This window comes from Parus major, chromosome 3 (genome assembly GCF_001522545.3).
Source record: "Parus major isolate Abel chromosome 3, Parus_major1.1, whole genome shotgun sequence".
Taxonomy (NCBI): domain Eukaryota; kingdom Metazoa; phylum Chordata; class Aves; order Passeriformes; family Paridae; genus Parus; species Parus major.
Genome location: NC_031770.1, coordinates 22,226,945 through 22,250,392, shown reverse-complemented (window position 1 = coordinate 22,250,392; position 23,448 = coordinate 22,226,945). Strand labels below are relative to the sequence as shown.

General features: G+C 38.4%; 1 protein-coding gene across 3 annotated transcripts in view; it reads left to right on the top strand.

The window, feature by feature from the left end:
* The window catches only part of HHAT (hedgehog acyltransferase), a 152,010-nt gene that overhangs the window by 78,213 nt on the left and 50,349 nt on the right, over window positions 1-23,448 (top strand). For all 3 annotated transcript variants that reach the window (XR_001520425.3, XM_015621746.3, XM_033513307.1), the window contains one exon: window positions 8,648-8,792. Coding sequence is in view for 2 of the 3 variants with exons in the window: in XM_015621746.3 (XP_015477232.1) it covers window positions 8,648-8,792 (145 nt within the window). In the remaining variant the exon portion in view is untranslated. The remainder of the gene's footprint in view (window positions 1-8,647; window positions 8,793-23,448) is intronic.

Genomic DNA, 23,448 nt, shown 5'->3' with positions numbered 1-23,448 from the left:
TTCAGGGATAACATTCTGTTGTTTTTTACATTTTGAGGTGCTTTTTTTTGGCTAATATTTTCAAGAAATATTATTTTTGATGCCACAAGTGGAGAAACCATTGTGATTTTTCTGATATGATTGCTGCTCTGCTCCAGACAACAGTGTCAGCTGGGAAGCCCCATGTGTAGCTGCTTGGTTGTCATAAAAAACCACATTTATCCCACCTGCCAACATTATTTACTTCCTCTTCCATTTTGGAGATATTGGGCAGTTTTCTGGTGCTCAGTCACTAATGCTGTTTGAAAAGCAAGTAAATCATGCTACATGATTTAGCATGTGAAAACAAGGCTGAATGATGCTGGTTATGTGCTTCTTTGTTACTGTTACATGAATATGGCCTCCCTGTGTGGTTTGCCTCAAAAATTAGTCCAGGCAATAGATGTCAGCAATTTCAGAAATGAGTTAAAGTCCTGAGGAGTGGTTGCTTTCTGGTCTTCCTGCTTTGCCTTGAGCTACAGAACCTTGCTGCACAAAAAGTATGGTCTTTATTTGCTGAGACTGTTTATCAAATGTCTCCATGGGGATTATTACTGTGTATTATTTATTTGGTAACAGTCATAAGGGGCAAGACCAAAATTCAGCACTAATGATTGGTGAAGTTAGACCCCTTCCCAACTGGATTACAATTTAAAAGGTGTTAAAAAGTGTTAAAATGTGGATGAATGAACTGAAAGAATCAGCATGAGCAGAATGAGAACCCAAAGAGCAAAAAAAACCAGGGATGTCAAGGACCTGAACACAGAGAAGAATGCACAAATCTCTCGATCAGTGAGAGCTGAGACACATTTACGGGAGCGTGTACGCTGCCATTACTTGGCTGAATTCCCTGCTTTAAACATAAAACAGAAAAGAGGATGGTGTGTTTCAGTGCTGTTCATTTTACGTTTTTCACAAGCTGCCACTTAGAATAAATGGGCAGGTTCTTTGAGAGTGAAGAGTTAAACTAGAAGTACAGAAATTTACTTGTGTGTATGTCAAACTTTCACACATGCATCTGTAAGTGTAGTGGATACATATGAGCTGATAGGAAGCTTTCTTCAAACAGAAGGGGGAGTTGGCTGTTTGCTGAGAGATGCTATAAATGTAGATCTTTTGGAAAATCTAAAAATGAAATGGTGCTAGTGCAAGACAGCATTCTGTTGAGTGAATGTTTAGTAAGACATCAATAGAGAAGATGAGTATCTTCTCGAATACTATATATAGCATTTATTCCTAAATTCAGAATCAAGTTCTATTTGTGAAAATAGATCTTAACTGACAGCTGCTTGATTTTAATTGTGTGGTCCTCTTTTTATAGGAGTTATGTAGGGAATTACAGGTTGTTTGCATCATCCTGTCTCTTGGAAAAATGCTGTCAGTTCCTGTCAGTTCCATGTGAGAACCTTCCAGGAGCTAATTTTTACCTTTGCTTTGGAAGGAAAGTGTATACCTTGAGAGGAAACGGGATATGACCTCAAGCCACAGTTCAGGTTGGGGAGAAAGGAGGAAAAAACTGCAAGCAAAATGAAAAGCCAGGAAAATAAAGCAAACTGAAGTAAAGGAGATGTTTCTGGGTTAGAGTTAGGTGAAGAACAGAACAAATAGGAATGATTGGCATGATTACTAAAGGGTACAGTCTATGTTGATGAGGAAGTAAATTTGTTCTTCTGCTTAGTGTGGAAGTTTTTGATGGATAAGATCTGGTTCACATCTTGTTCACTTTCCTCTAGCAGGCCTCTTCTTATCTTGGTATGTTGCAGCCCTGGGGATTCCACAATTTCATTTAGATTATTTTATAAATTAATATTTTGTGCATGTGTTCGACCAGAATTCTCTGGTTTTGTTGCTCTTCTGTGCTAGTCTTTCTGTTACTCTCTCTACTCTTACTCTGTTGAACATCTGTCCCTCAGCTTCAGAGTGCAGGAATGTGTACCATATTGAGATGTCAGCCTGCCTGTTGATCTTCAAACATAACTTCTACTATCATTAATGAGCATGTGTAGTCCCTCCCTTTGTTTCTGCAGTCTCCCAAACACACTTCTGCTACTATGACCCATTGCCCACTGACAGTGTGTATTAACAAACATAAGACGCTCCATTGCTTGGACCCAACCCATCTTTATTTCTACGGCTCACTTTCAAAATTAAATAAATTGACATTCTGTTTGGCAGAGCTTTGTCACAATTTTCAGCCTTTCCTCCGTCCCATCTGCTCCCCCAGCTGCTCAGTCACACCCTGCCCTCCATTTTCAGTGTGCCGAACTGCAGATAGATAAAATAGCCGGTAACTGTTAGTCAGGATGTGTCGCCTCCCTTCCCACTGTCCCATCTGCTCCTCGCTCTCTTTCAGCTTTTCACCCATGCTCCTGTTTTTTTGCTGTCCCGTTATTTTTGGCAAACGGCTGCATTGCGGATGACCCAGATTCAGGATATGTATCGGGGTGTTCGCTCTCGGGGTAATGTGGCAATTCCTGGGGTTCAGGGGCATTGAAGAATTGGCTTGTCATTTACCTGAGCACAATTTCTAAAAGAAAGCACTTGAGGAGGGCTGGCACCTCTAAGATTGACTGAGTGGTATCCTTTCTGTAGAAAAGTATGGAAGTTGTGAGAGGGGCTTATCCTTTAGTTGGGGTACAATGGAGGGCAAAAACTGAAGCTCGGAAAATTGCACTAGTAAAAGGAACTTTGAGACTTTTTCTAAGATCTTTGCTGATATGCATAAGAACACCACCTGGACTCCTCCTGTACAGGGCAGCTTTACTCACAAATATTTTACCCATCCATTTCCTCCCCACAAAAGTCCTTGTAAACCCTAAATAACAGGCTGTTGCAAAGAACATTTAATTTCGTTTTTATGACGTAAAGATGAGTCAATGTTGCATCAGATTTTAAGCATTGTTTGTCTAATAAAAGCCTTGAGGAAATTGAAAGGATGGAATTGTAGGAAACACACTTAGTCTCATACACTAGGAGAGACAATGAAAGATAATGCAGGACTAGGTGTTATTTTCATGGTAGTTAATTTCCTCTACTTCAACACAACAAATAGTGCAGTTTCTCTGTCTTATTTGGCTGATAGGTTTTAGTGGGAGAGAATGAAGTCTGTAGAACAGATAGTAATAAAATATTGTATGCTTTTAAAAAAATTAATCTCTTCTTAATGTTGTTCTAAATTATCTTGATCCTTAAAATACAAAGGCAGATGAAAATAGAAATATGTAATCTCTAGTTTTGCAGTTAGTAGTATCAAGTATGTTTCATGTCACTATGGTCATAGTATCTGACAGTCTTCTTCCACAGTGCATATGTTCACATAAGAAATAATTCAGCTGCTTCTCCATTTTTATCATACACTCTTGTTTTGCCATGTGCTTGGATCATCAATTCTAGTAGTAGTTCATAAAGATATAAATGTTGTGAATCTCTGTTTTACTCCATGAAGACTCTTGTTTAAATTGCAGGAAATTTAATTCCTTTACATGGGACTTGTTAAAGTATTTTTAGTATAAACAAGCTCAATAACGTCACCGACTTTATGGAGAAGTTTCCTTTAATCTGTCCCAGAACAGCTCTATAAATGAGATATTTTGCAAATGCAGCACATGTAGATGTTTTTCATCTTCTGAGTGTTTGCTAAGAAGTTACCAACTAATGTCTGTCAGGGGAGACTTCCTGCCACTTGTCACTCTGTCATCAAGCTGGGTTTGCAGCATGGTAGAAAACATGTGCCCCTGTTCCTGAGCCCTCCCCAACCCAGCGTGATGCTTGGGACCTGCTCCCAGAACAAGTCACTGCAGCTGGATTTGATGGCCCTCTCAATAACGAGTCTTTGGGATATGCCAAATCACCATGATGCCACCGTTTTTGTTAGAAAAATGAGTGATGTAGGAAAATGTAGGATTGCTTCCCTGATAAAATGCTGAGTGATCTGTTTCTGTAAAAAACTTCAGTGTGATAATGTGTATAGGACTTCCTAGTTTTGACTGCTGTACAGAATGCAGTCTTGCTGTCTCCTCAACTTCATAGGATTGTAGAATAGTTTCAATTGGAAGGCACTTTAAAGATCATCTAGTTCCAACCCCCTGCCAAGGGTAGAGACACTTTCTACTAGATCAGGTTGCTCAGAGATCCATCCAGCTTGGCCGTGAATACTTCCAGGGATGGGGCTTCTACAGCTTCTCTGGGCAACCAGTGCCCCTCCACCTTTACAATGAAGAATGTTTTCCTGGTACCTAATCTAAAGCTACACTCTTGCTGTTTGAGGCCACTCTCTCTTGTCCTGTCACTACATATGACTTGTCCTGTCACTACCAGCTTCCATCTGGAAGGCTGGATTACTTACTCTGGTCAGTCTTCCTCACAGTATTTTCTCTATTGCTAGCTATAAATGCATTTACCTGGACCCTCAGTTTAATATTTCCATGCCATTCAGTGACATCATCATGAACAGTCCTGTAAAAATGTGCATTTACTGTTGGTAGCTCTAACTGACACTAGAGAGAAGTTCCTTTAAATTCTGCTCTGCTGCCTGAAGCTCCTTCTCCTGCCATGTTTCTGTATTTTGTGCTCATAGTGGTGTAATTAAGTTGAATAGCAAATTAAATAAGTATTTTCTCTCTAACTCAAAATTCTACTGTGTACTTTATCTTAACTCTTAATTCTCACCTAACTGATTTCTTCTGGTGTGTGTTGTCCTTCATCAGCTTTCTCAAGAGACAACCATTATAAAAGCTTCCCATTTCTGGCTTTGTCTTAGAGGCTAAATGTGACATGCATGTGTAAATGGAAATGGATTTAGGAATGGAAATGTTTGGACCATGCAATGTCTTTTCATGCCTGTCTTCCTCCTCCACTCTCAAACACATAAGATTTGCTTGTCAAGGTAGCCCAATACATGATAGTGCCATTAATTTTTAATTAATTAGTACCATTAATAGTACCATTAATTTTTAACCAGTAATACGGCTTCATAAGCTGCAAAGTTGGGAGAGCTTTGATGGCAGCCAGTTTTGCTATACCAAGCAATGTGCAGAGGGAAGTTTTCCCAACATCTGTGAGAATATCTGAGGCTGATCTTCATGTACAGCAGGAATGGGTTTGGAATAATAACTTGAACTCCATTCAGTTCCAGGAAAGGTTGCCTGAGCCAATGTTTTACAAGTCACCTATGTCATGTTGCATGCATTTGGGCTGAGTACCATGACAGTATGTATATTTTTTTGTGTAGTTTAAGTGCTATAGTCCATTTATTTCACAGTGTGTGTGGGAGGTGGGGATGCTGGTGATTAATAAAAGTAAAGTATGGTAAAGTACTGATATGAGATTGTAAGATGGAGTGCTGAGGGGGGATGCAAATCAGGGTTTCAGCCAGGCAGCCATGGTTTCATTGTCATTTTAACACAAAATTGCCACTCTATCTTCTGGATGTATTTCCAACAAGGAAGAGGAGACAGAAAGAGACAGCAGTAAACTCCAGAGAAACACTACAAATCCATAGCAGTTGTTTATATTGCTGTAATGGAGCATATTGTTAAAAGCATTAAATGGCATAATGAAGAGTTGTGGGTGTGGAGGGTTTTTTAAATTTTGCTTTGATATAACAGTTTCCTGTACACTGACAAAATTTACAAGCTCGTAGATATTTAAATAAAATTGTTGTTATGGGTTGTCTAGACCAACCTATTTTCTTTTTCCTTGCTGAATAATGCTTCCAATGTATTAATTTGAGCACACTAACTGCTTGGGTTCTTTCCCGGTTAGCTTATTCTAGATGGCTTGAGATGTTTAAAGAAAATTTTCTTTTTTAACTTTCATAGCAGCTAAGTAAAATCTGCATTGACATCAAAGACTGTCAGGAAAAATGTGTACTGCTTTTTGGATCAATGCCTAGCAAAGCTAATGGAAATTAGCTACAGCAAAACCCAGTGAAGATTCAGTGATTGTCTAAACTGTGTCTGTCATAAACTGCTCCTTTATACCTTATAAATGGCTAAGGGCTTTTTGGTCTGTACTACATTTAATTTGCCTTGTTTAATGTGCTGCACTTCTGTAAAAGATGATGTGCTATATGTGACAGTTTAATTAATTTTTTAATAACTGTATTCATTAAAAGAAAATAAAGGTAGCAGAGCTTTTTTTAACTATTTATGTTGTTTTAGTTGTACTGCTTTGGGTTATTAAACAGGCAAATGTTAGACACTTACCAAGCCTGATCAGTAACTTGATGGAAAATGCAGTTAAGTATCAGCTGTCTGATGGGTTGTCCATCTCCAGCTCTTTCTACTGCTTTAGCAGAGGATTTTTCCCCTTTCTTAATTAAAACTTTTTCCTTAGAGTTGACTAAAAAGTTTGATGGGCAAAGGGAGAGTGAAAGGTTGCTCTGATGGTAGAGCTGCAGGTTAATTCAAGCTAGCCTGATCATAATCTGTCCTTATTTAAACTTTGCTGTTAACATGGATTTCATAGCAAGATTTCAAATGTTTTCTCTGTGTTTTCTTTCTGTGCACTTACACATTCTGAAAAGGCATACATTTTTCATGTGTGGGACCATACATTCAAACTATGCCTTTCAGGAAGAGACAAACTTACCTGTCCTCTATGTGTGTGTGAACAGAAGGAGAATGTATCCAAAGTTCTTGGATAGCTTTGGAGATGTGAAGTACTAAAAACAGGAGAAGTTCTTTCACTAACTCAACTGTCTGTGTCTGTGAATATTTACATAATTGTTATATTCTCTACCTCTCTCCTATCATGCCCTAGTTTTCAGCCAGAATTTTCTGAGAAAAATCTCAGTCTCTGTTTTCACACATGACTATTTTTCATAACATTTTGTGGAGGATTGGCTGCTGCCCTATTGTACATGCTGACTGATAGACAGCACTTGTCCTTAAACCTTATTTGTCCTCATTTTTGTGCTGACTCAGACTGACTCATGTACTAGATATAGTTCTGACCAAGGCTAATGCTCAATTTCCCAGAGATTACTTTGCAGTAATATGTTGAAATTGTATTTCTACGCCTGTAACTGTCATTTATTTGAAGATTTGTCTCTTTATAATCTAGCAGTTGAAACATTTGTTTTGATGCTTACAGAAGGAGCAATTTAATTGTCTGGAAATGTATTTTTAGGTGTGTTTTGAGCATGTGTTTATATTGTTTCAGTTATCTGAACATGAATTCTGGTCTGTCTGTAGGTATTAAAGATTAATTACTGCTCTTTTATTTTTTTTGATGCTGCAGTCACAAGACTTTGTTTTCTGCAACGTCACCATTTATGACATGAAGACTGAGCAACCCCTGATGCTTCCCTTATTTTCCATGCCCTGGAAAATGCTCATCACTTCACACAAAGCATTCAATCTTTTGTAATTTCAAGCACTATGTACAGAGGCTTTCAGCCTGGGGTCACAATGTATAGGATATTTTTCCTTGTGTAGTAACGAGACAATATGTCTTGGTGAAGTGCTCTAATGTTATTTAGATTTTCCTCTAGCAGCTGAATAATGGAGGAAGCTAAAAATTTCCTCATCCTTCTTTTACCATCTTCTTGCATTCTCCATGCTGCACTCACACCTCAGATGATAATGCAAAATACAGATTTGGAAAAATGTAAACTAGTATATATGGTGGAGAGACACCTACTTTATTTGTATCATTAGGACAAAAGTACCAAAATCTGGATAATTATGCTTCTTGAACATGAGCAGTAACACTTGCACTGAAAAGAAAATTTGAAATTGCATGTATGTGTGAACCTTTTTTTAGAGGTATCCATGTGTTAAGAGTCATTGCTATAGCAAGATCTAATTTGATTCTGGAATTTTCAGTGATGTCTTATTAATCAACCAGAGGATTAATGACTTCTGAAGGTGTTTGATGCTGTTTGCTGTGTACTGAAGTGCTTTATTCTATATTGGATCCTACTGGAAGTATCACCCACCCTAGAAGCACTGTTCACATCTACTGTTCAGATCTGTCAGCAAAAATTCATCAAGGAGCGTATTTTGTAAAATAAGAATTAATCCACAGAACGTAAAGAACTGTGTCCTGTTCTGGGCTCCCCACAAGAGACATGGACATGCTGGAGTGAGTCCAGCCAAGGGACTGATAAGTAAAGGGTCTGAAACCTCTGCTGTAAGAGGAGAAGCTGAGAGAGCTGGGACTGTTCGGCCTGGAGGAGAGAAGGCTCAGGGAAATCTTATCCATGTGTATAAATACCCAACTGCAGGCTTTTCTAAGTGGTATTCAGTGATAGGACAAAAGGCAGGGGGCAGTGAGGTTGGGCAGTCTTCATCACCAGGGATATTAAAAACACAGACAGATACAGCCCTGAGCAGCCTTCTCTAGCTGACCCTGCTTTGGTCATTCTAAGTAACCTCCAGAGGTCACTTCCAGCCATAACTATGATTCAAGACTGCTTTTAATCAGGAAGCCTTACTCCAACTTGAATGGCATTGGTGAGAGGTTCTGTTAGATATTTTAAAATCTTTGGGGTCTGTTCTGTAAGGATTGGTATGAAACTTCTGTATGAAAGTTTTTTGTTGTAATGGCAATGTCTTTTTCAAATGCTGCTTGAAAATTTGCAGGGATTCTTAACTTCATATTCACCTTTTGTTTTGCCCCTCAGGAACGTTTCTTCTCGCCAAGATTTCGTCGTCGACTTCATGCTGTCCTAGCATCTGTTAGCACTTCAATGTTGATTTTATCAAATCTAATATTTCTTGGAGGAAATCAAGTTGGAAAAATTTACTGGAACAGGATCTTTATAGAAGGCAAGTTTTTTTTTATGTGCTTTCTAGATAACAAAATGTTCCAAATGTTACCTTGGGTGGGCTGACCCAGGTTTTTCTCTCAGTGCACTAACTGGGAGTTAATTTCTTTCTGGTCAAAACTATTAAAAATCTGAGAAAATTAACTCTGCAGTCTGCATGACTACAAAGAAACTGCTGACTTGTCTTTCTCCCATTCAAGTCTAGAAGGAGGGCTGTCAGGCTTCTCTGTCAAGTGAAATCAGTGAAGATCAAGTAATAAATGTGTGACAAGTTACCAAGTTGGATTTTTTCCCCACTCTGCATTTCACACATGTCAGTAAGAATAGGTGTACTAAAGCTAACCCCATAGATTCTGTGGACGGGTCCTGTGGGTAAGATTGCGTAATACAGCATAATTGTGTGATTAATGCCCTTTTTTTGGTGAACATGATTTCATGTTGGGGACTTGCTGACTATTGAGGACAAGTGTGGGGACAGGAGAGCTTGGGTGACAGTATCAGCCTGTGGTGCTGCTGAATAAGCAGTATGGGATGTTGTGCTCTGAGCTGACTCAGGACACAAGTTGAGCTTTAATTTTTTTGCCAGAGGTCAGTTTAAGTAGGACCAGTTTTCTTTTGAGGTTCTTACTGCTGCCAGTCAAATGAAGATCTTGTAGAGGAATATTTCTTCCTCATGAGGGAAGAACGAATAGGCTTCTGTGCCTAGAAGTGCTCTCTTAAAAAGACCATGACTGTCTTTTGCAGCGTTTTCCCCTCTTTTTCCTTTCAATGGCTTAGAAATCAACTCTGGAGTTTCAAGATCCTACTTAAGCATTCCAATATAGTGAAACTCTTAAAGAGTAACTTATGTTATGAGTTATTGTTATGAGTGGAACAATTTATCTTCGGAACTAAAGGGAAAAAACATATTCAAAGAGCTTGAAGAAAAGAATGTTTTTAGCATGAAATATAGTGTAGCTTTTTGTTACTACTGGGCAAGAAAGTATGAGTACTAGGTTTTGCTCTTTAAAGCATAAAATATTTGTTTTCTGTTTTTTCTGAAAGGCTTTGTTTTCTCTTAAATTGTTTCCCTCCAATTAGTTGGCTACTAGTAGAAAATAAGCTGAGAGAAAAGGTTGAAAGTAAATTTAGACATCTCTTCTTATTTATTAAAAGGAAAAAAGGGACTAGTGAAGCTGTTTGTCTCAGACTCTTAGCTCCATACAAGTTATTTCCATAATGCAATCTGTATATTATATGAGAATATATATCAAGAAATTATGCCTTCCTTGATAGAAGGCTTAGCAGTTGTATTGGGATTTGCAGCTGATGAAGGACAATGTTTTGTCAAGTATAACGATATTTAATTAAACCAGAATCAATTATTTATTGTTTTCTAGGTTTGTTTTTTTTTCTTTGGGAGGGTTAGTTCTTTGACCTATTCCTCCTGCACTTGAATACATGGAGTTACTTAAGGATTAGGTACCAGTCATCTAAGACAGGAATAGGAAATTAGTTTAGTCATTTGCATCTTTGTTTCCATGATGTTTTAATCAAATTAACTTTATTTTTAGAACATGAAAGCTTTTGCTTAGTTCAGCTCATTCTACTAGTCCACTAGTAGAAATCTGTGTTTAGCTTTCAGAGCTTTATATGCCTCTATTATTTGATCACTCAGATGCTGTGAGTGTATAGTTTAACTGCTGCATTGTTGTTCTGACAAATTCCATGTACAAAGTGAAACATCCACTAAAATTTTATTGCATCTACACACCTGATCCATTGTGGCTTTCTTACTGTGGAGCAAATGGGGTGAACTCTGGTATCAGTCCAGGGTAGGGGATGAACAGATTGAGAACAGCTCTGCAGTGAGACCTGGGGGTGCTGGTGGATGAAAAGCTGGACATGACCCAGCAATGTGCACTGGCAGCTCAGAAAGCCAAATGTGTCCTGGGCTACATCAAAAGGAGCCTGGGCAGGAGGCCAAGGAAGGGGATTCTGCCTCTCTGCTCCCCACTGGTGAGACCCCTCCTTCATTGCTGTCCAGCTCTGGGGTTCTCAGCACAGCAAGGACATGGACCTGTTGAAGCAGGTCCACAAAAACGAGCCGAAGGATGGAGCACCTCTCCTATGAGGAAAGGCTGAGAAGTTGGGATTGTTCGGTCTGGAGAAGAGAACGTGTTGGGATGACCTAATTGTGGCCTTCCAGTACCTGAAGGGAGCCTACAAGAAAGATGGAAAGGGACTTTTTATAAGAGCCTGTAGTGGCAGGACAAGGGGGAATGGCTTTAAACGGAAAAAGGGTAAGTTTAGATTAGACACAAGAAAGAAATTCTTCCCTATATGGGTAGTGAGGAACTGGAACAGGTTGTCCAGGGAAGTTGTGGATGCTTCATCCCTGGAAATGTGCAAAGTCAGGCTGGATGGATCTCTGAGCAACCTGGTCTAGTGGGAGAAGTCCCTGCCCATGGTAGGGGGCTGGAGCTAGATGTTTGTCGCTCTATTGGGAACGGCGAGAAGAACGACACAGATTCTTTTGTGAGTTGAACAGGAGAGCTTAAGGTTTATTGCCTCAGATCTTCTTTTACAGGCTGATACGCAAAAGTACAGAAAGGTAAAACTCTTACTGGTTAGTAAACTAACACATCACCATCATTGGTCAGTGGGGTACACCAGCCCTCGACCTTCTCTTGCAAGAAAACAAGAGACTGACAAACAGCACCTGCAAGGCTGTCTTCTATCTCTGAGGATTGTTTTAATTCCTCCTTATGATTTCTCAGGCCACTTTCTCAGGCAAGACTGAGAAAATTATGCGGCCTGCTTTTCCACAGGCACTGTGCTCCCTGCTTCTGCTTGTATTTAACATCCATAGATGTTCTTTAAAGTGCCTTCCAACCCAAGCCATTCAATGATTCTATGATTGAAGGCATCAAAGGTCAAGTCCAGAAAGACTATTCAAAACTTGGTCTTCAGTTTCAACTAAATTTAAATGCTAATCTGTAAGAGAGACAGCAAAAATCCACATTTGGAGTGTGCAATGCTAAAAGCTGAAGTTAAATAAATTTGTTGGTAGCATGCACTGTTCTGGTGAATCCAGTTCATCAATATTTACAGACCAAACTAAACACTACAAATATGTACTCTTTGATCATTCCTTTATCAGCCCAAGAACAGATGAGGTGGTCTAGCTACTTGGCTTGAAATTAGGCTTTTTTCTTCACCTTTATAAAAAGTTCAATGGGAATATGCTCGACTTGTAAGAACTAAGGGTGGTGGTAGTGGGTGGGTGTTGTGTGAGGCAGGAGGACATTAGTTTGGGTTTTTATCTTTGTACTTAATTTCTTCTGTGATGCAGGCAATATAAAGTTGTGCATTATGATTCTGGAGAGCTTTGACTAGAGCAAATACTGACATTCTGTCATTGTCTTGTGGAGAATAGTCTAGAAATCTGGCAAGGGACCCCAAGAGCTCTTTTGTACGTAGTACCCAAATCTGTGTCCTTTCACTTGGTAGAAAAAGCAATGTTAGAATGTCCAGTACATTACTAAGATCTGCTAAATATGTATCTTGTTGCTTTGAGTCAATAATTGTTAGCTTTGTGTCAAGAAGAAAGAAGATATTCTGTGAATTTCAGGTTAAAGTATTACAAATAATACTCTCTATTTAAAAACTTTTTGATCTCTTTGAAACTTGCCTTGGTTTAGGAAACCTAAGCACCATTCTAAACCTAGAAAGTAGACATTTGCATTGGGAGGACATCTCTCCATTCTCAGGAACCCACCAGCAGGGCTTGAGATTGGTTGACTGAGGGGGCAGAAGGCTCTGCAGCACTAGTGTGACATAAAATCCCTCCAAGGTCAGGAATAGAGAGATGTGGAAAGAAAACTGACCACTTGTGCACTATCAGCTGCAAAGAGTAGTCGGTTCCTTTTCTTTGTTCGAATCCCACAAAATTATGTCTACCAAGATCTGTACATGCTTGGGTGGGAAAAAATAAGAGAACAGATGAGTGCTTCACAGTCTGTAAATGTAATTGGCATTTGTAGATCACTAAAATAATTAATCAAGAACATATATGCTAAACTCCAGCAATAAAATGCATCTCAAACAATAAATCAGATCTGCAGGTTTAGGTACAAATAAATAATACAAATAAATACAAATAAGATGCTGTGTGTGGCATTTCAGGTCTGGCAAGTACCTGAACCTCGGAATATGAGTATTGTAAGGCCCTAAATGCCCAGCTACAGCACTTCATAATCAGAAATTAGCAGTTCTATTGTATAATACTGAAAAACAATGTTTGAAGAGCAGCTTCCTGCTAGCATGTATGTGACAGTGATGCAAATTTAAACCAACAAGCTCTTAAAAAGAAGTTTTTCTGGAGTTTAAGATGTATGAAATGCACTTCTAGTTTTGCTCTTAGCTTACTTAAGATTGCATTTGGATTCATACTACATAATGAAGATTTGGTTACTCTGTTCTTTTCCAAAGACTGAGTATTGTCAGAAATCTCTACAGCTTTTGGAGAGTGGGGAAGAAAAGACATGGATATGACAGCACTCAAACCTCAGGGCCAGCACAGTCAGTTCAAGGCGAACCATGCAAGTAGGATACCTTTGTTATCAAAACTTTGTGAATCGCATTTTAGGAACAGATGAAGTTTCCTGGGATTCTTATTTGACTGATACTTGAACTGTTTTGAAGTGATTTGGCAGTGCTTTCCACGTTCCCATACCACCAGCAAAGAGAGTTGATATCTGAGCATGTATTTTTCAACTTTTTTTTTTTTTTCCTCTTGTGAAAAGTAGGTTAATTTTATCTGGCTTTAAAAATAATTTTATGCATCATTAAAATCACTGGTGTCAAAATTATGAGAGCAGAGGTCTGTGTGTCTTATGTGTATGAGTATTTGTTCTTAATTTTGTTCTTAAAATTCTTTCTGTTCAAACTAGCCTTAGTGCTTGTTTCTAAAACATAATTTGGCCCTTTATTTGGTTATTTGCAAAGAAAAAAGTTTCTATAGCAAGCATTTACTTTGATCTTTCTTTAGTAAGAATATTCTCAGAAGGACAGTGTGACAAATGTCTGATAAGAAAGCAGGAGAAATATCTTCTATGTAACAAACCATTTTTAATCCTGTATTCTCCGTAATTAATTAATGCTTCACTTCAAAATGAGATGCTCCAACAAGAGCTGTTTCTTTGGAAGGGCACAGTCCTGCAACCAACACTGCAGTGCTTTTGGTTAAGAGACTGAAATATTTTATCAAGCATAAACTAAGGTGTTAGGCTGGGAGGGGACATAAGTGTATTGGGTGATAAAAGTCTAAAATTGTTCCTGATCTTTTTCTGGTTTACAAGGAACAGAGTCCAGATCAATGAGGAAAGCACATGGTGCGTTTTAGGTGTATTTTACTTTGACCAGCTGTCTGGAAATTGGACAGCTGTGATTTAACTTAACTGTAAACCAGTACTTAAGCTATCCAATTTACCTTACCAAATTGTGAGGAGTGCTTCTCTGGACAGCAGTTCAGCCCGTGTACATCCATGTTAGCATGGGATGAGATGCATTGTCACTCTTCACTACATTCAGGGCCATTTTGTACAGCCTGGTTTAGACTACATTGGACACCCAGCCTTTGAGAAGGTGGCCTTTAGTAGACATCCAGCAAAGAGTGAATTTCAACCTCAGTTAGGAATGATTTACTGCAGGGGTACAGAACGGCTGTCTGGGCAGAAGTGAAGCATGTCTGACTGCTCTGCCAGATTGTGAACTTTTGTGTATCAACAGCATTGTACCACCTACAGCAGAAATAGAACTTGTGCAAAGATGCATTGACAGCAGTGCAAAATGCGTAAGTTAACCTCTTCTCCTACCTGATGTTCTGAAGGCTAAAGTTGAAATATGTGCGCTTTTGGTTACTGCACTTTAAAAAAGCAGTAAGCTGACAGGGAGAAGGAAATACAACAATGCAATTGGAAGTCTAGAGCTGTGATCCTGAATAAATGATACTGTTATATTTGAGAGAAAAGTATTGAGGGGAGAAATGGATACGTAAAAGTTTCTGCAAATTAAATATTACCAAGATTTTCTGATCACCAGTGGGCTCAGGAGAAGGGAAAAAACCCTGTAAAATGTAGCAAGGAGTTGCACTTCAGTGATCCTTGTGAGTCCCTTCTGGATATTCTATGATTCTATGACATTACCTAGGTAAACTGCTGGATTGCCAGCTTTGGAGGACTACCTGTCTCCAGGTAGACAAAAATCTGTCAAGCAATGTAGAAAATACTGACTTCATCATGATGTAGGAGTAATCTCTAAATGGCCTCCAGACCCATTCTAAGCCCTCCTTTCATTAGGCAGTTCATCAGCAATTAGAGATGTTTAAAGCAAAACTAAAATTTGTTTCTCATTGTCTAATATATGTTCAGTAATTGAAAATGGTGATGCCTTTATTTTGCCTTCAGTTTTCCTTTTTGGCTTGCTTTGAAGCAAAATCAGGTCCTATGCTAATCAGAATTCAGATAATTGGTTAATTTATAGGGAAAAGAAAAGGTGTTCTCATTAGCACCCTACCTATTTTATAGAGGCAGGAAGCCTTTGGACTTCTTCCCAGCTGTGCAGCACAGCAATCTCAGATTGTGTTTCACAGGGCGTCTTAGGAACTGATTTGCAAGTGGGAATTTCCACAATCATGGCATACAAGATTCAGAGGTATAGTGAAACAAAGAGTTTGGTGTAACACATTTGATGTAATATGCCTAAATGTGGATTTTTTTGGCTTACTTTGGCAGAAACAGTAGACTGTTATCTTATGACATTAAAATAAAATGATGCTGATTGCTGCTGACTGACTGTATCACAGGACTGAAGATTATTCTAACAGTCTATATTTGTTTCATTTTATATAAACCAGTGTATGAATTGAGAATAACAGTGGTATCAGCATCTTTCAAGGCATTGTTCTGAACGATTGTTGTCTTTAGAAGTTTTGCCCTTGGTTGTGAAGATATTGAAACTGGGTTGTTGCTCTACAAAAATTCATTTGTATATTAGTGGTAGAGATGCCCAAGTTCAACAACTAAATAATTTAAAAACTATGAGTTACTTATTGTGCAGCTCCACTGCTGCGTGAGATGTCAATAACAAAAAAAGATGAGAGATTCCTGTATTGGCTGTTGTGTATTCGAGTCTGGCTCATGCAAGATCATGTCTTCCCATCATATAAGTTGTTTATTGTATGCCTCATGTGCTGCAATAAGGAGTGTACATAGAAGGCCTCAAGATAATCAGTTCATATGACCTCATCCTTCAGAAACTGAGTGCTGCTAGTTAGATTAGATCATAGATTTAGCACATTTCAAGGGCTGAGGGAAGAGGTAGAGCAAAGTAGTTAGAACTTGTTGTTCAGCAGGGGTTAGCTGGACATTTTAGCTCTGAGGTCTTGCCAGATAATGTACAACAATGTCTTGGGAGCCATATTGCAAGTAACAAATGGGTTGCAATGATACATGTTATCAGGCGATGAAGGAGTTTAAAGGTGCAGGAGGAATGAAATTATGGAGCAAAGGAACTCAAAGGAATCCACAAAACCTGTCAGCTGGGGCATCCCAGTGAGTGTGTGATACTTTGCTGTCTATTCTACGCATCTTTTGCAAGGTATTTGCTCAAATTTCTTTGCAGCTGAAAGAAAAAAGGAGGGTTGCTTCCATGATTGGTACTTCAGAGTTTCAGGTGGCCCTTGTTTTGGTTTGGAAAATTCTGTTGTAGAGCAGCTGGCATATGGTCTTCCAGCATTCTTGTTCCTCCAGATTTTCACTTTCACTGAGAAATCCCACTTGCTGCTGTTCTGCAGAAACTTACTCGGGGTCATTTTTTCCAAAAATACATTTATGAGCATTATATTAATGAATTGCATAATTTAGAGAAATATTGCATGGTGGCAGAAGTATTACCAAAGATGTCACATTTTTCTAAGTGATTCATTCTTCTTCATGCACAAAGGAAACTTGTTTTCACAATCATTTATGTGACCTTGCTTAGTGAGTGCAGTTCATTGGGATGTGAACTGGCAAAATACCAAGAAAAAATAATTTTTGTCTGCAGCAATAAGGAGGCAGTATTTGGGGTTTTTTTTCCCTGTACCTCCCAAAGGATGACAAGTATATAAAAGCAAATATTTGCATATTGGGGGGGGGGGGGGGGCATTTTCTTCAGAGTTGAAACAGTAAAGCGTGTTCTGCCACGTTCTGTTGAATCATGTTGGTTTGAGCCTCTGTTGTATGCGAAATGTTCTATGTGCTCTAATGTGAAAATTGCTGGAGCATTGCTATGCTTAAATTCAACTCTTGTTCTTGAATCTCAATAGTTTTCCATTTGTCTTTAGATTCTTAAGACCTGATCCTGCAACCAAATCAATGCAGAAAGATCTTTCGATCTAGAAAGTTCCAGAACAAGTGCAGACATATCTGCTGGGATCAATATGATTCCAAGGTCAGAATCAGTCACAAAGAACCTATATTTCATCTATCTTATTAAAGCCTTTACTTGACATAGTGCACATACAAGTGTAAAAAAAATGCAGAGCAGTCCACATTGTGACTGCACATAGAGTTCACTGTTGTCCATTGTGCTGCATCTGACTTACAGAGCTAAATAAACTACTCTGCACACTGAAAATGGGTAGTTGTTCGGGTGTTGTTCCTACATCATGCTGCCTTCTTGCCAATTTGCAGCTTTCATAAAAGTACAAGTTTGCTACTTTGTGAGCTTTGCTGATCACAGGCAAAATGTCCCCAGATTTTCAATTACTTTGGCAAGGTTCAGACAACCTTTGTTAAGTTGTTGTGGTGTTGCTAGTGAAGTACAGTATGGTATGAAGAGCAATTGTTGTGGTAGGTTGGCCAAGTCCATCTTACAGATGTAATCTTGCTGGTAGCAACATGCTTAGTGTGGAAGCTGGAATGAATGATGCCACCAAACACACTTGTTCTGCTGGTGTGGCAGGTCAGCATGTGCTGTTTTTTCAGAGGCTCTGTTTTTACAGAGGTGGAAGCAGTTTGAATGTGTGGACTCTTTATGCCTTAAGCATAGCATGGACATAAAAAGAACAAAACTAATTTTTGTGTCAAAAAACTTGAAATTGCCATGACTTCATGACTGCTCATCAGTGGGTAATTCAGCTTTGCCTTCTTGTTTTCCTGTATTTTTGCCAGGCACAGCAAAAGCCTCACAGCGGCCCAAAGTAACATAGCCAGGTATAGAACACTTGAAGTGCTGTTTTATTGGTAACTGTGCTTATTGGGAAATTTATACCTAAAATGAACTCATGGTTGTGGTGGCATGTATATATCTGATTGAGACATTGTCTCAGCTAACATGTGCAACAATCAAGAAAAGTTTTCTGAGGAATGATGTAATCTCTTTCTTTTCCTGTATTCAGAAATTTCCAGGAGTCTTGTAGGTGCTGCTTCTTTCTTTCATCAGTCAGAACCTTTCATTTGCCTTCAGATTTGTTCTAGTCCTGACTCACACTTTTTATCAAATGCTTTTTGAGAGAACAGTTCCCATGCACAGAAAGTAACCTTCTTGCAGCAGGAACTGGAACACCAGCTGTATTTAGCTTTGCAATCATTGAGACTTCCATGACAACTTTCTAAGTTGTTTATTTCCTGAAAAGTAATGTTAAAACAGCATTGTTGTATTCCACAATCACTGCCACTTAGAACCTGCTAGATCAAGTTTTCTCAACTCATAGCAAAAAAAGACACTTTCATTTGCCCTAAATGCCAGCCCTGCATATCAGCTTGAGATTGAGAATTCTAGCAGTGTTCATTCTAGTTCTTGCACCTCTACTAGAAAAGTCAGAGCTGGTAACAATCCTCTTGTAAAGATACATGGGCCACAGTGGAGGCTGATCTTTTTCTAAAACTAGTGTTTCATGTGCACAGGCATGAAAAGCAGTTAAGAGCTTATTTTTCTCACTGAGGAAGCCTGAGAGGATTTTTACTACATTATAGCACAGTTCTACTGCATTTTTACACTAATGCTGTTTTACCTATAATTTCTATAATTTCTAGGTTCACAAGCAAAATTTGTTGTCTCAGACTACTTTAGCATTTTTTCTTTTTAATCTCTGAATGAATTCATTTTGACCATCTTTAAGTAGCTGCTGCTTTAAAGAAAAGAGAAGCTAAAAGTACAAAAATCAGAAAAAATTATTATTTCAGCCTTGTGTTGACTGTTGGGTTTTGGGAGAGAATTTGTTTAGTGTTTGTTTGGGGTTTTTTTTTAAGAGGGAGAGAGCAAAGTCTTCTATATATGTGTTTAATAAAATTTATAGACTTACGCCCTTGTATGTGCTGACAATTCTGTAAAAGGACTTCTACCTCATGCCATTCCATTTACTACTAAATCACATGATAGGATGTTTTCTTAAGGTACTTTGCACTAGCCAACCAAGACCTGAAACTCTGCAGAGCTGGGATTTATGTTCATGCTGAACTTGGAATGTTGCAAACTTTGTGTGGACATTATCAAACCCTAAGAGAAACAGCACCATATGGAGGAACAAAGAGCTCTGCTGTCCCTAAGGAAGCACTGTGAGGTACAAGTGTCTCCTCCCTAAACAGCTGCATTTTTTTCCTCAGTGCTACACCAGTCACTGATACTCTTGCTGTTTAGTGTGGTACCTGTAAAGGATGGATAAGCAGGGAAGCATGTGGCTCTGTGTTTTTAATCTCTTTGGGCACTGTCTTCCCCTGAGAAAATGGAGAAATACCTATTGTCTCCTAAAACCTTGGTTCTGTCTCCTGCAGAGGCTGCACCCCTGGGACACCATGCTCTCCAGTGCTGTTGTGGGGGTGACTTGTGATGACCATTTGAATACATTAAGTGCATGGTTCGGGTCTACCTAAGCTCTGTGAAATCAGATAGAGTCAGAGTACTAAATGGGACAGTTCCCAGAATTTACTTAATAATACTAGAAATATTACAATCTTCTGATAGTGCATGTACACCCATCTTTGAGTAACAGAATGTACATGAGATATTAGACTAAATAAATGCAACAAATATTAATGCCTTAAAGCCAGTTGTAAAGTCAGAGATCATCATAAGCATTTCCAGTTATCGTTACAAATTACATCTGATGCTTGTAGTTCATTCTGTAGTAAAATAATTATAATTTTCAGAGCAGAGAAATTTCTCAAGTATGTTTCTTCCCAGAAAGTAATGGATTTCAAATACTAGGGTAGTTTTTATTTAATACACTGTCTTCCATTTTATCTTTCTCATTTCTCACTTATTACTTCTGAATTTTCTGATCTAAGGCAAGCATGTGCTGAAGCCTAGTAGTGACCTGTTGGCTTGTGGCTGTCTTTGTAGGTGTTGAATTTTCACTGTTGGTAGGTTAGCTTAAAAGCCTGTTACAAATGTCTTGGCTGTCCATGCTTTAACAAGATCTGTTTTATTTCTGACAGTTGTTGAGATACCCGACAGAGATTTTCCACAAATCTCTGTCAAGCTGCCAAACCTGTGTATTCCTGTCCATTCTGCGGGAGAGCAATAAACGGTGTGAGTCACTTGAAGCTACAGAGCAGCACGCCTGTGTTTAGGCATCTTAAGCAGAAAATATGCTCTGTTGTTAATAACTGATTCATAATTGATTTTTCTTTTAAAGCTACTTCCTTATTTTTGTAGCTTGCATCAAAAACTGGTAAATAACACGGTAAGATTTTTGTATTGTTAGTATCCATCCTTCTAGCTATGTAAGGACATTGGACTATTGATTTTTATCCTTTCTTCTATCTTTCATGTGGTTTTTATTAGACCCACAGCTAAGCCCTCTATCAAATATAGTAATCCATTGGCAAATTTTAACTTAGGCTTTAAAACAATCCTTGGAGAAGAGTGACTTCTGTATTATACTAAAGTATCCATTAAAATTCTCCCAATGGTGGAGCTTTTATGTCTGAGTAAAGATTTATCTTGCATTTAGATTGAACAAAATCTCAAATCCTTCTGCTTGTGTGGAGTGTTGTTGTTGAAGAGGGTGTTTTTGCTCTTCAAAAATAAATAAATAAATAAATAAATAAATGAAGTGTTACTGAAGTAGTTGCATTGTTCAGAAGGAAGAACATCTTCTTTAGTAGTCCTTAACACTGAAAGAAAACTCTGGGTACACTGTTCCATTACTTGCAAGTTAATATGTATCCTGCAGCGAGGAATAGTTTGCAAATAATTGAAAATGTTTTAAACTTGAATCTTCTGACTATAATGCTCTACCAGTCACTCTATCTATTATTTATAGTAAAGGTGTTTTCCATTTAACAAGTAGTTTGCATGTCAATAGTTGAAAACCAGCTTATCAGAGAATCTTAATGTTGTCTCTGTTGCTATTATCTTTGTTTTAAAGTGATTAAAACAGTGATCCTTTTTCTAGTATATCTATTGCACACAGCTTAGAGTGTTACATACATACATACATACATATATATATATATATATCCCTTCTCTGCTGTGTATTAAAACTGCTTCAGTTACATTTTTACTGTGGCAAAAAGGAAACTAAATCATTCATCTGCAACAACATAATCTTTAAGACAGGGGCACTGTTCATCATACCTGAAGTCCAGCTTGTGGATAGCTTATTTTTCACCCAGCATTGAGACAGGGGACAATTTGCATTTCTGACCAAATGGCATGTTTGAATGTTTTAAGAACTGTTGACCAGTACCAATGTGGAAAATGAAACACTGAAAAGCTCTTGAGAATGTCTAGTAGTATGTACAGACTTTCACCTTAGCTTCAGTTCATATTTGTCCAGGTCAGGAACACCTGATAGTTTGTACCACCTGATAGTTTTTTCTGTGTCTCTGATATACAACTGGGAAGAAGGGAATTAGAGAAAGTTGCAATCAGCAATATCATGGTGGGTCTGCAGACTCCTCTAGGAGTAGAATAAGCTTGGATACTGAACTCCTGCTCTTGTCAATAGTTTGATCACTTGAAACCACAGCAGCTTTCATAAAAGCTATAAAAAATATCCATCACACCCATCTGGATGCGCCAGGAGGAGAATTTGCACGGGAGTTTGCATATTAGTTTGAGTCGTAAAAGCAGTGTCACTTTAGCTTATTGTATTCTAACCCTTTCTAAACATATCCTAGCAGAATGAGATTCCCTTTTCCATCATTTTCTTACCCGAAGTGTTACCATTTCATCATAACTAACAGGAGGTCTGCGTGACTAGTATAAGAAAGTGCCCTGTAAGTCAGCACATAAAGCCAAAACAAGGATCATCAAAACCCTCAAGGTAAAACCATCACTAGAGCCCTGATGGAAAAACCATCAGTATCCCCCAGAAAGCCTCTTAACATTATTTGACTCAAAATTCTCTGAGAGAAGACTGCTGTATTTAGTACCTTTTTGGTATCCACATGCCTAAAGCCCTCATAGTGTTCACTGAGGTGTGTAAATAGTATTGTGACCAGTTTAATACAATCTTCACAATGTGATTTGGCCAGTGTTGCATATTAAATTAGTGACATAAGTAGATGGAGAAATCAGGATCCTATTTCTATTTGTTAAATATTTGTTTGTAATATTACAATATTACAATAAAATGTAATTTGTTGTAAATATTTGTGATATTTGTTAAATCCTCTTTCCAACAAGACTTAATGGGTATAGTTTGAGCTGTGTAATTCATATTTTGCAGCAGACCACCCATGTGATAGACACTGACAGTGGCTAACCTTTCCAGTCAAGAGGAGTTTCATGCTAAACATGGTGGGCTGTGTTCATTTTCCTTGGATGAGCATTCAGAGAAACAGAGAAAGCAGTATTTGTCAGTTAGATGAGACTCATTAGAGTTTTACAAGCAAGCTGTCGCTAAAGACACTCAATAGTCTTTTAAAAAGTGGAAATACTCTTTCACCACCATGTCAGACAAAGTTTTAGTACATTGTCACCCTTGAAGGTCAGTGTTCTTGTGGTACCAGGTATCATGGTAGCTTCCAGAACCAGATGCTCAAGGCAGAAATGCATAGGGAATGGTCCAGGTCTGGAGAGTTCAGGACAGCAAAAGCTTTCATTACAGTGAAAACCATTGAAAATGAGATCAGTGAATGTGTTGCTGACAGTGGCTGCAGTGAATGCCCTCATGCGTAGAGCAGGACATAAATGCTGGGCAGTATTTGGTGGTGCATAATGTTATACCTCCCTGAAACAGGAGGATTTAATTTACCTTGTAGAAAAAGAAGTTGTTATTTCTCTATTTTACAAATATGTGTTGGGTCTCTGTACTCTTCTGCTGTTGACAAAGGTCTCAGATGTTTTGGCTTAACTACAACTAAAGTGTAATAACAACAAAAGACAAACACTAATTCGTATTCTTTTAACTGCTGTTCTGAAGGGCTAGAGCTGTATTCTGAGCTCCTTCTTAAGCTCCAACGGAGATTAAAGGAAGGCAATGGCTATGAGGGAGGACTAAAAAAAGAGAAATGGAAATAAGGCAGAGCAAGCCAAATTCTCCACAATGCAAATTTATGCAAAATAATCCTTGAAGACAGACCTGTGTTGAACCTACTCCATCTTCACAGATTTCCTGCATGGCTTTTGCATAGGCTCTCACTTTTTGCTTGAAGAAAAGCTGTTGTCCAGTTCCTCTTACT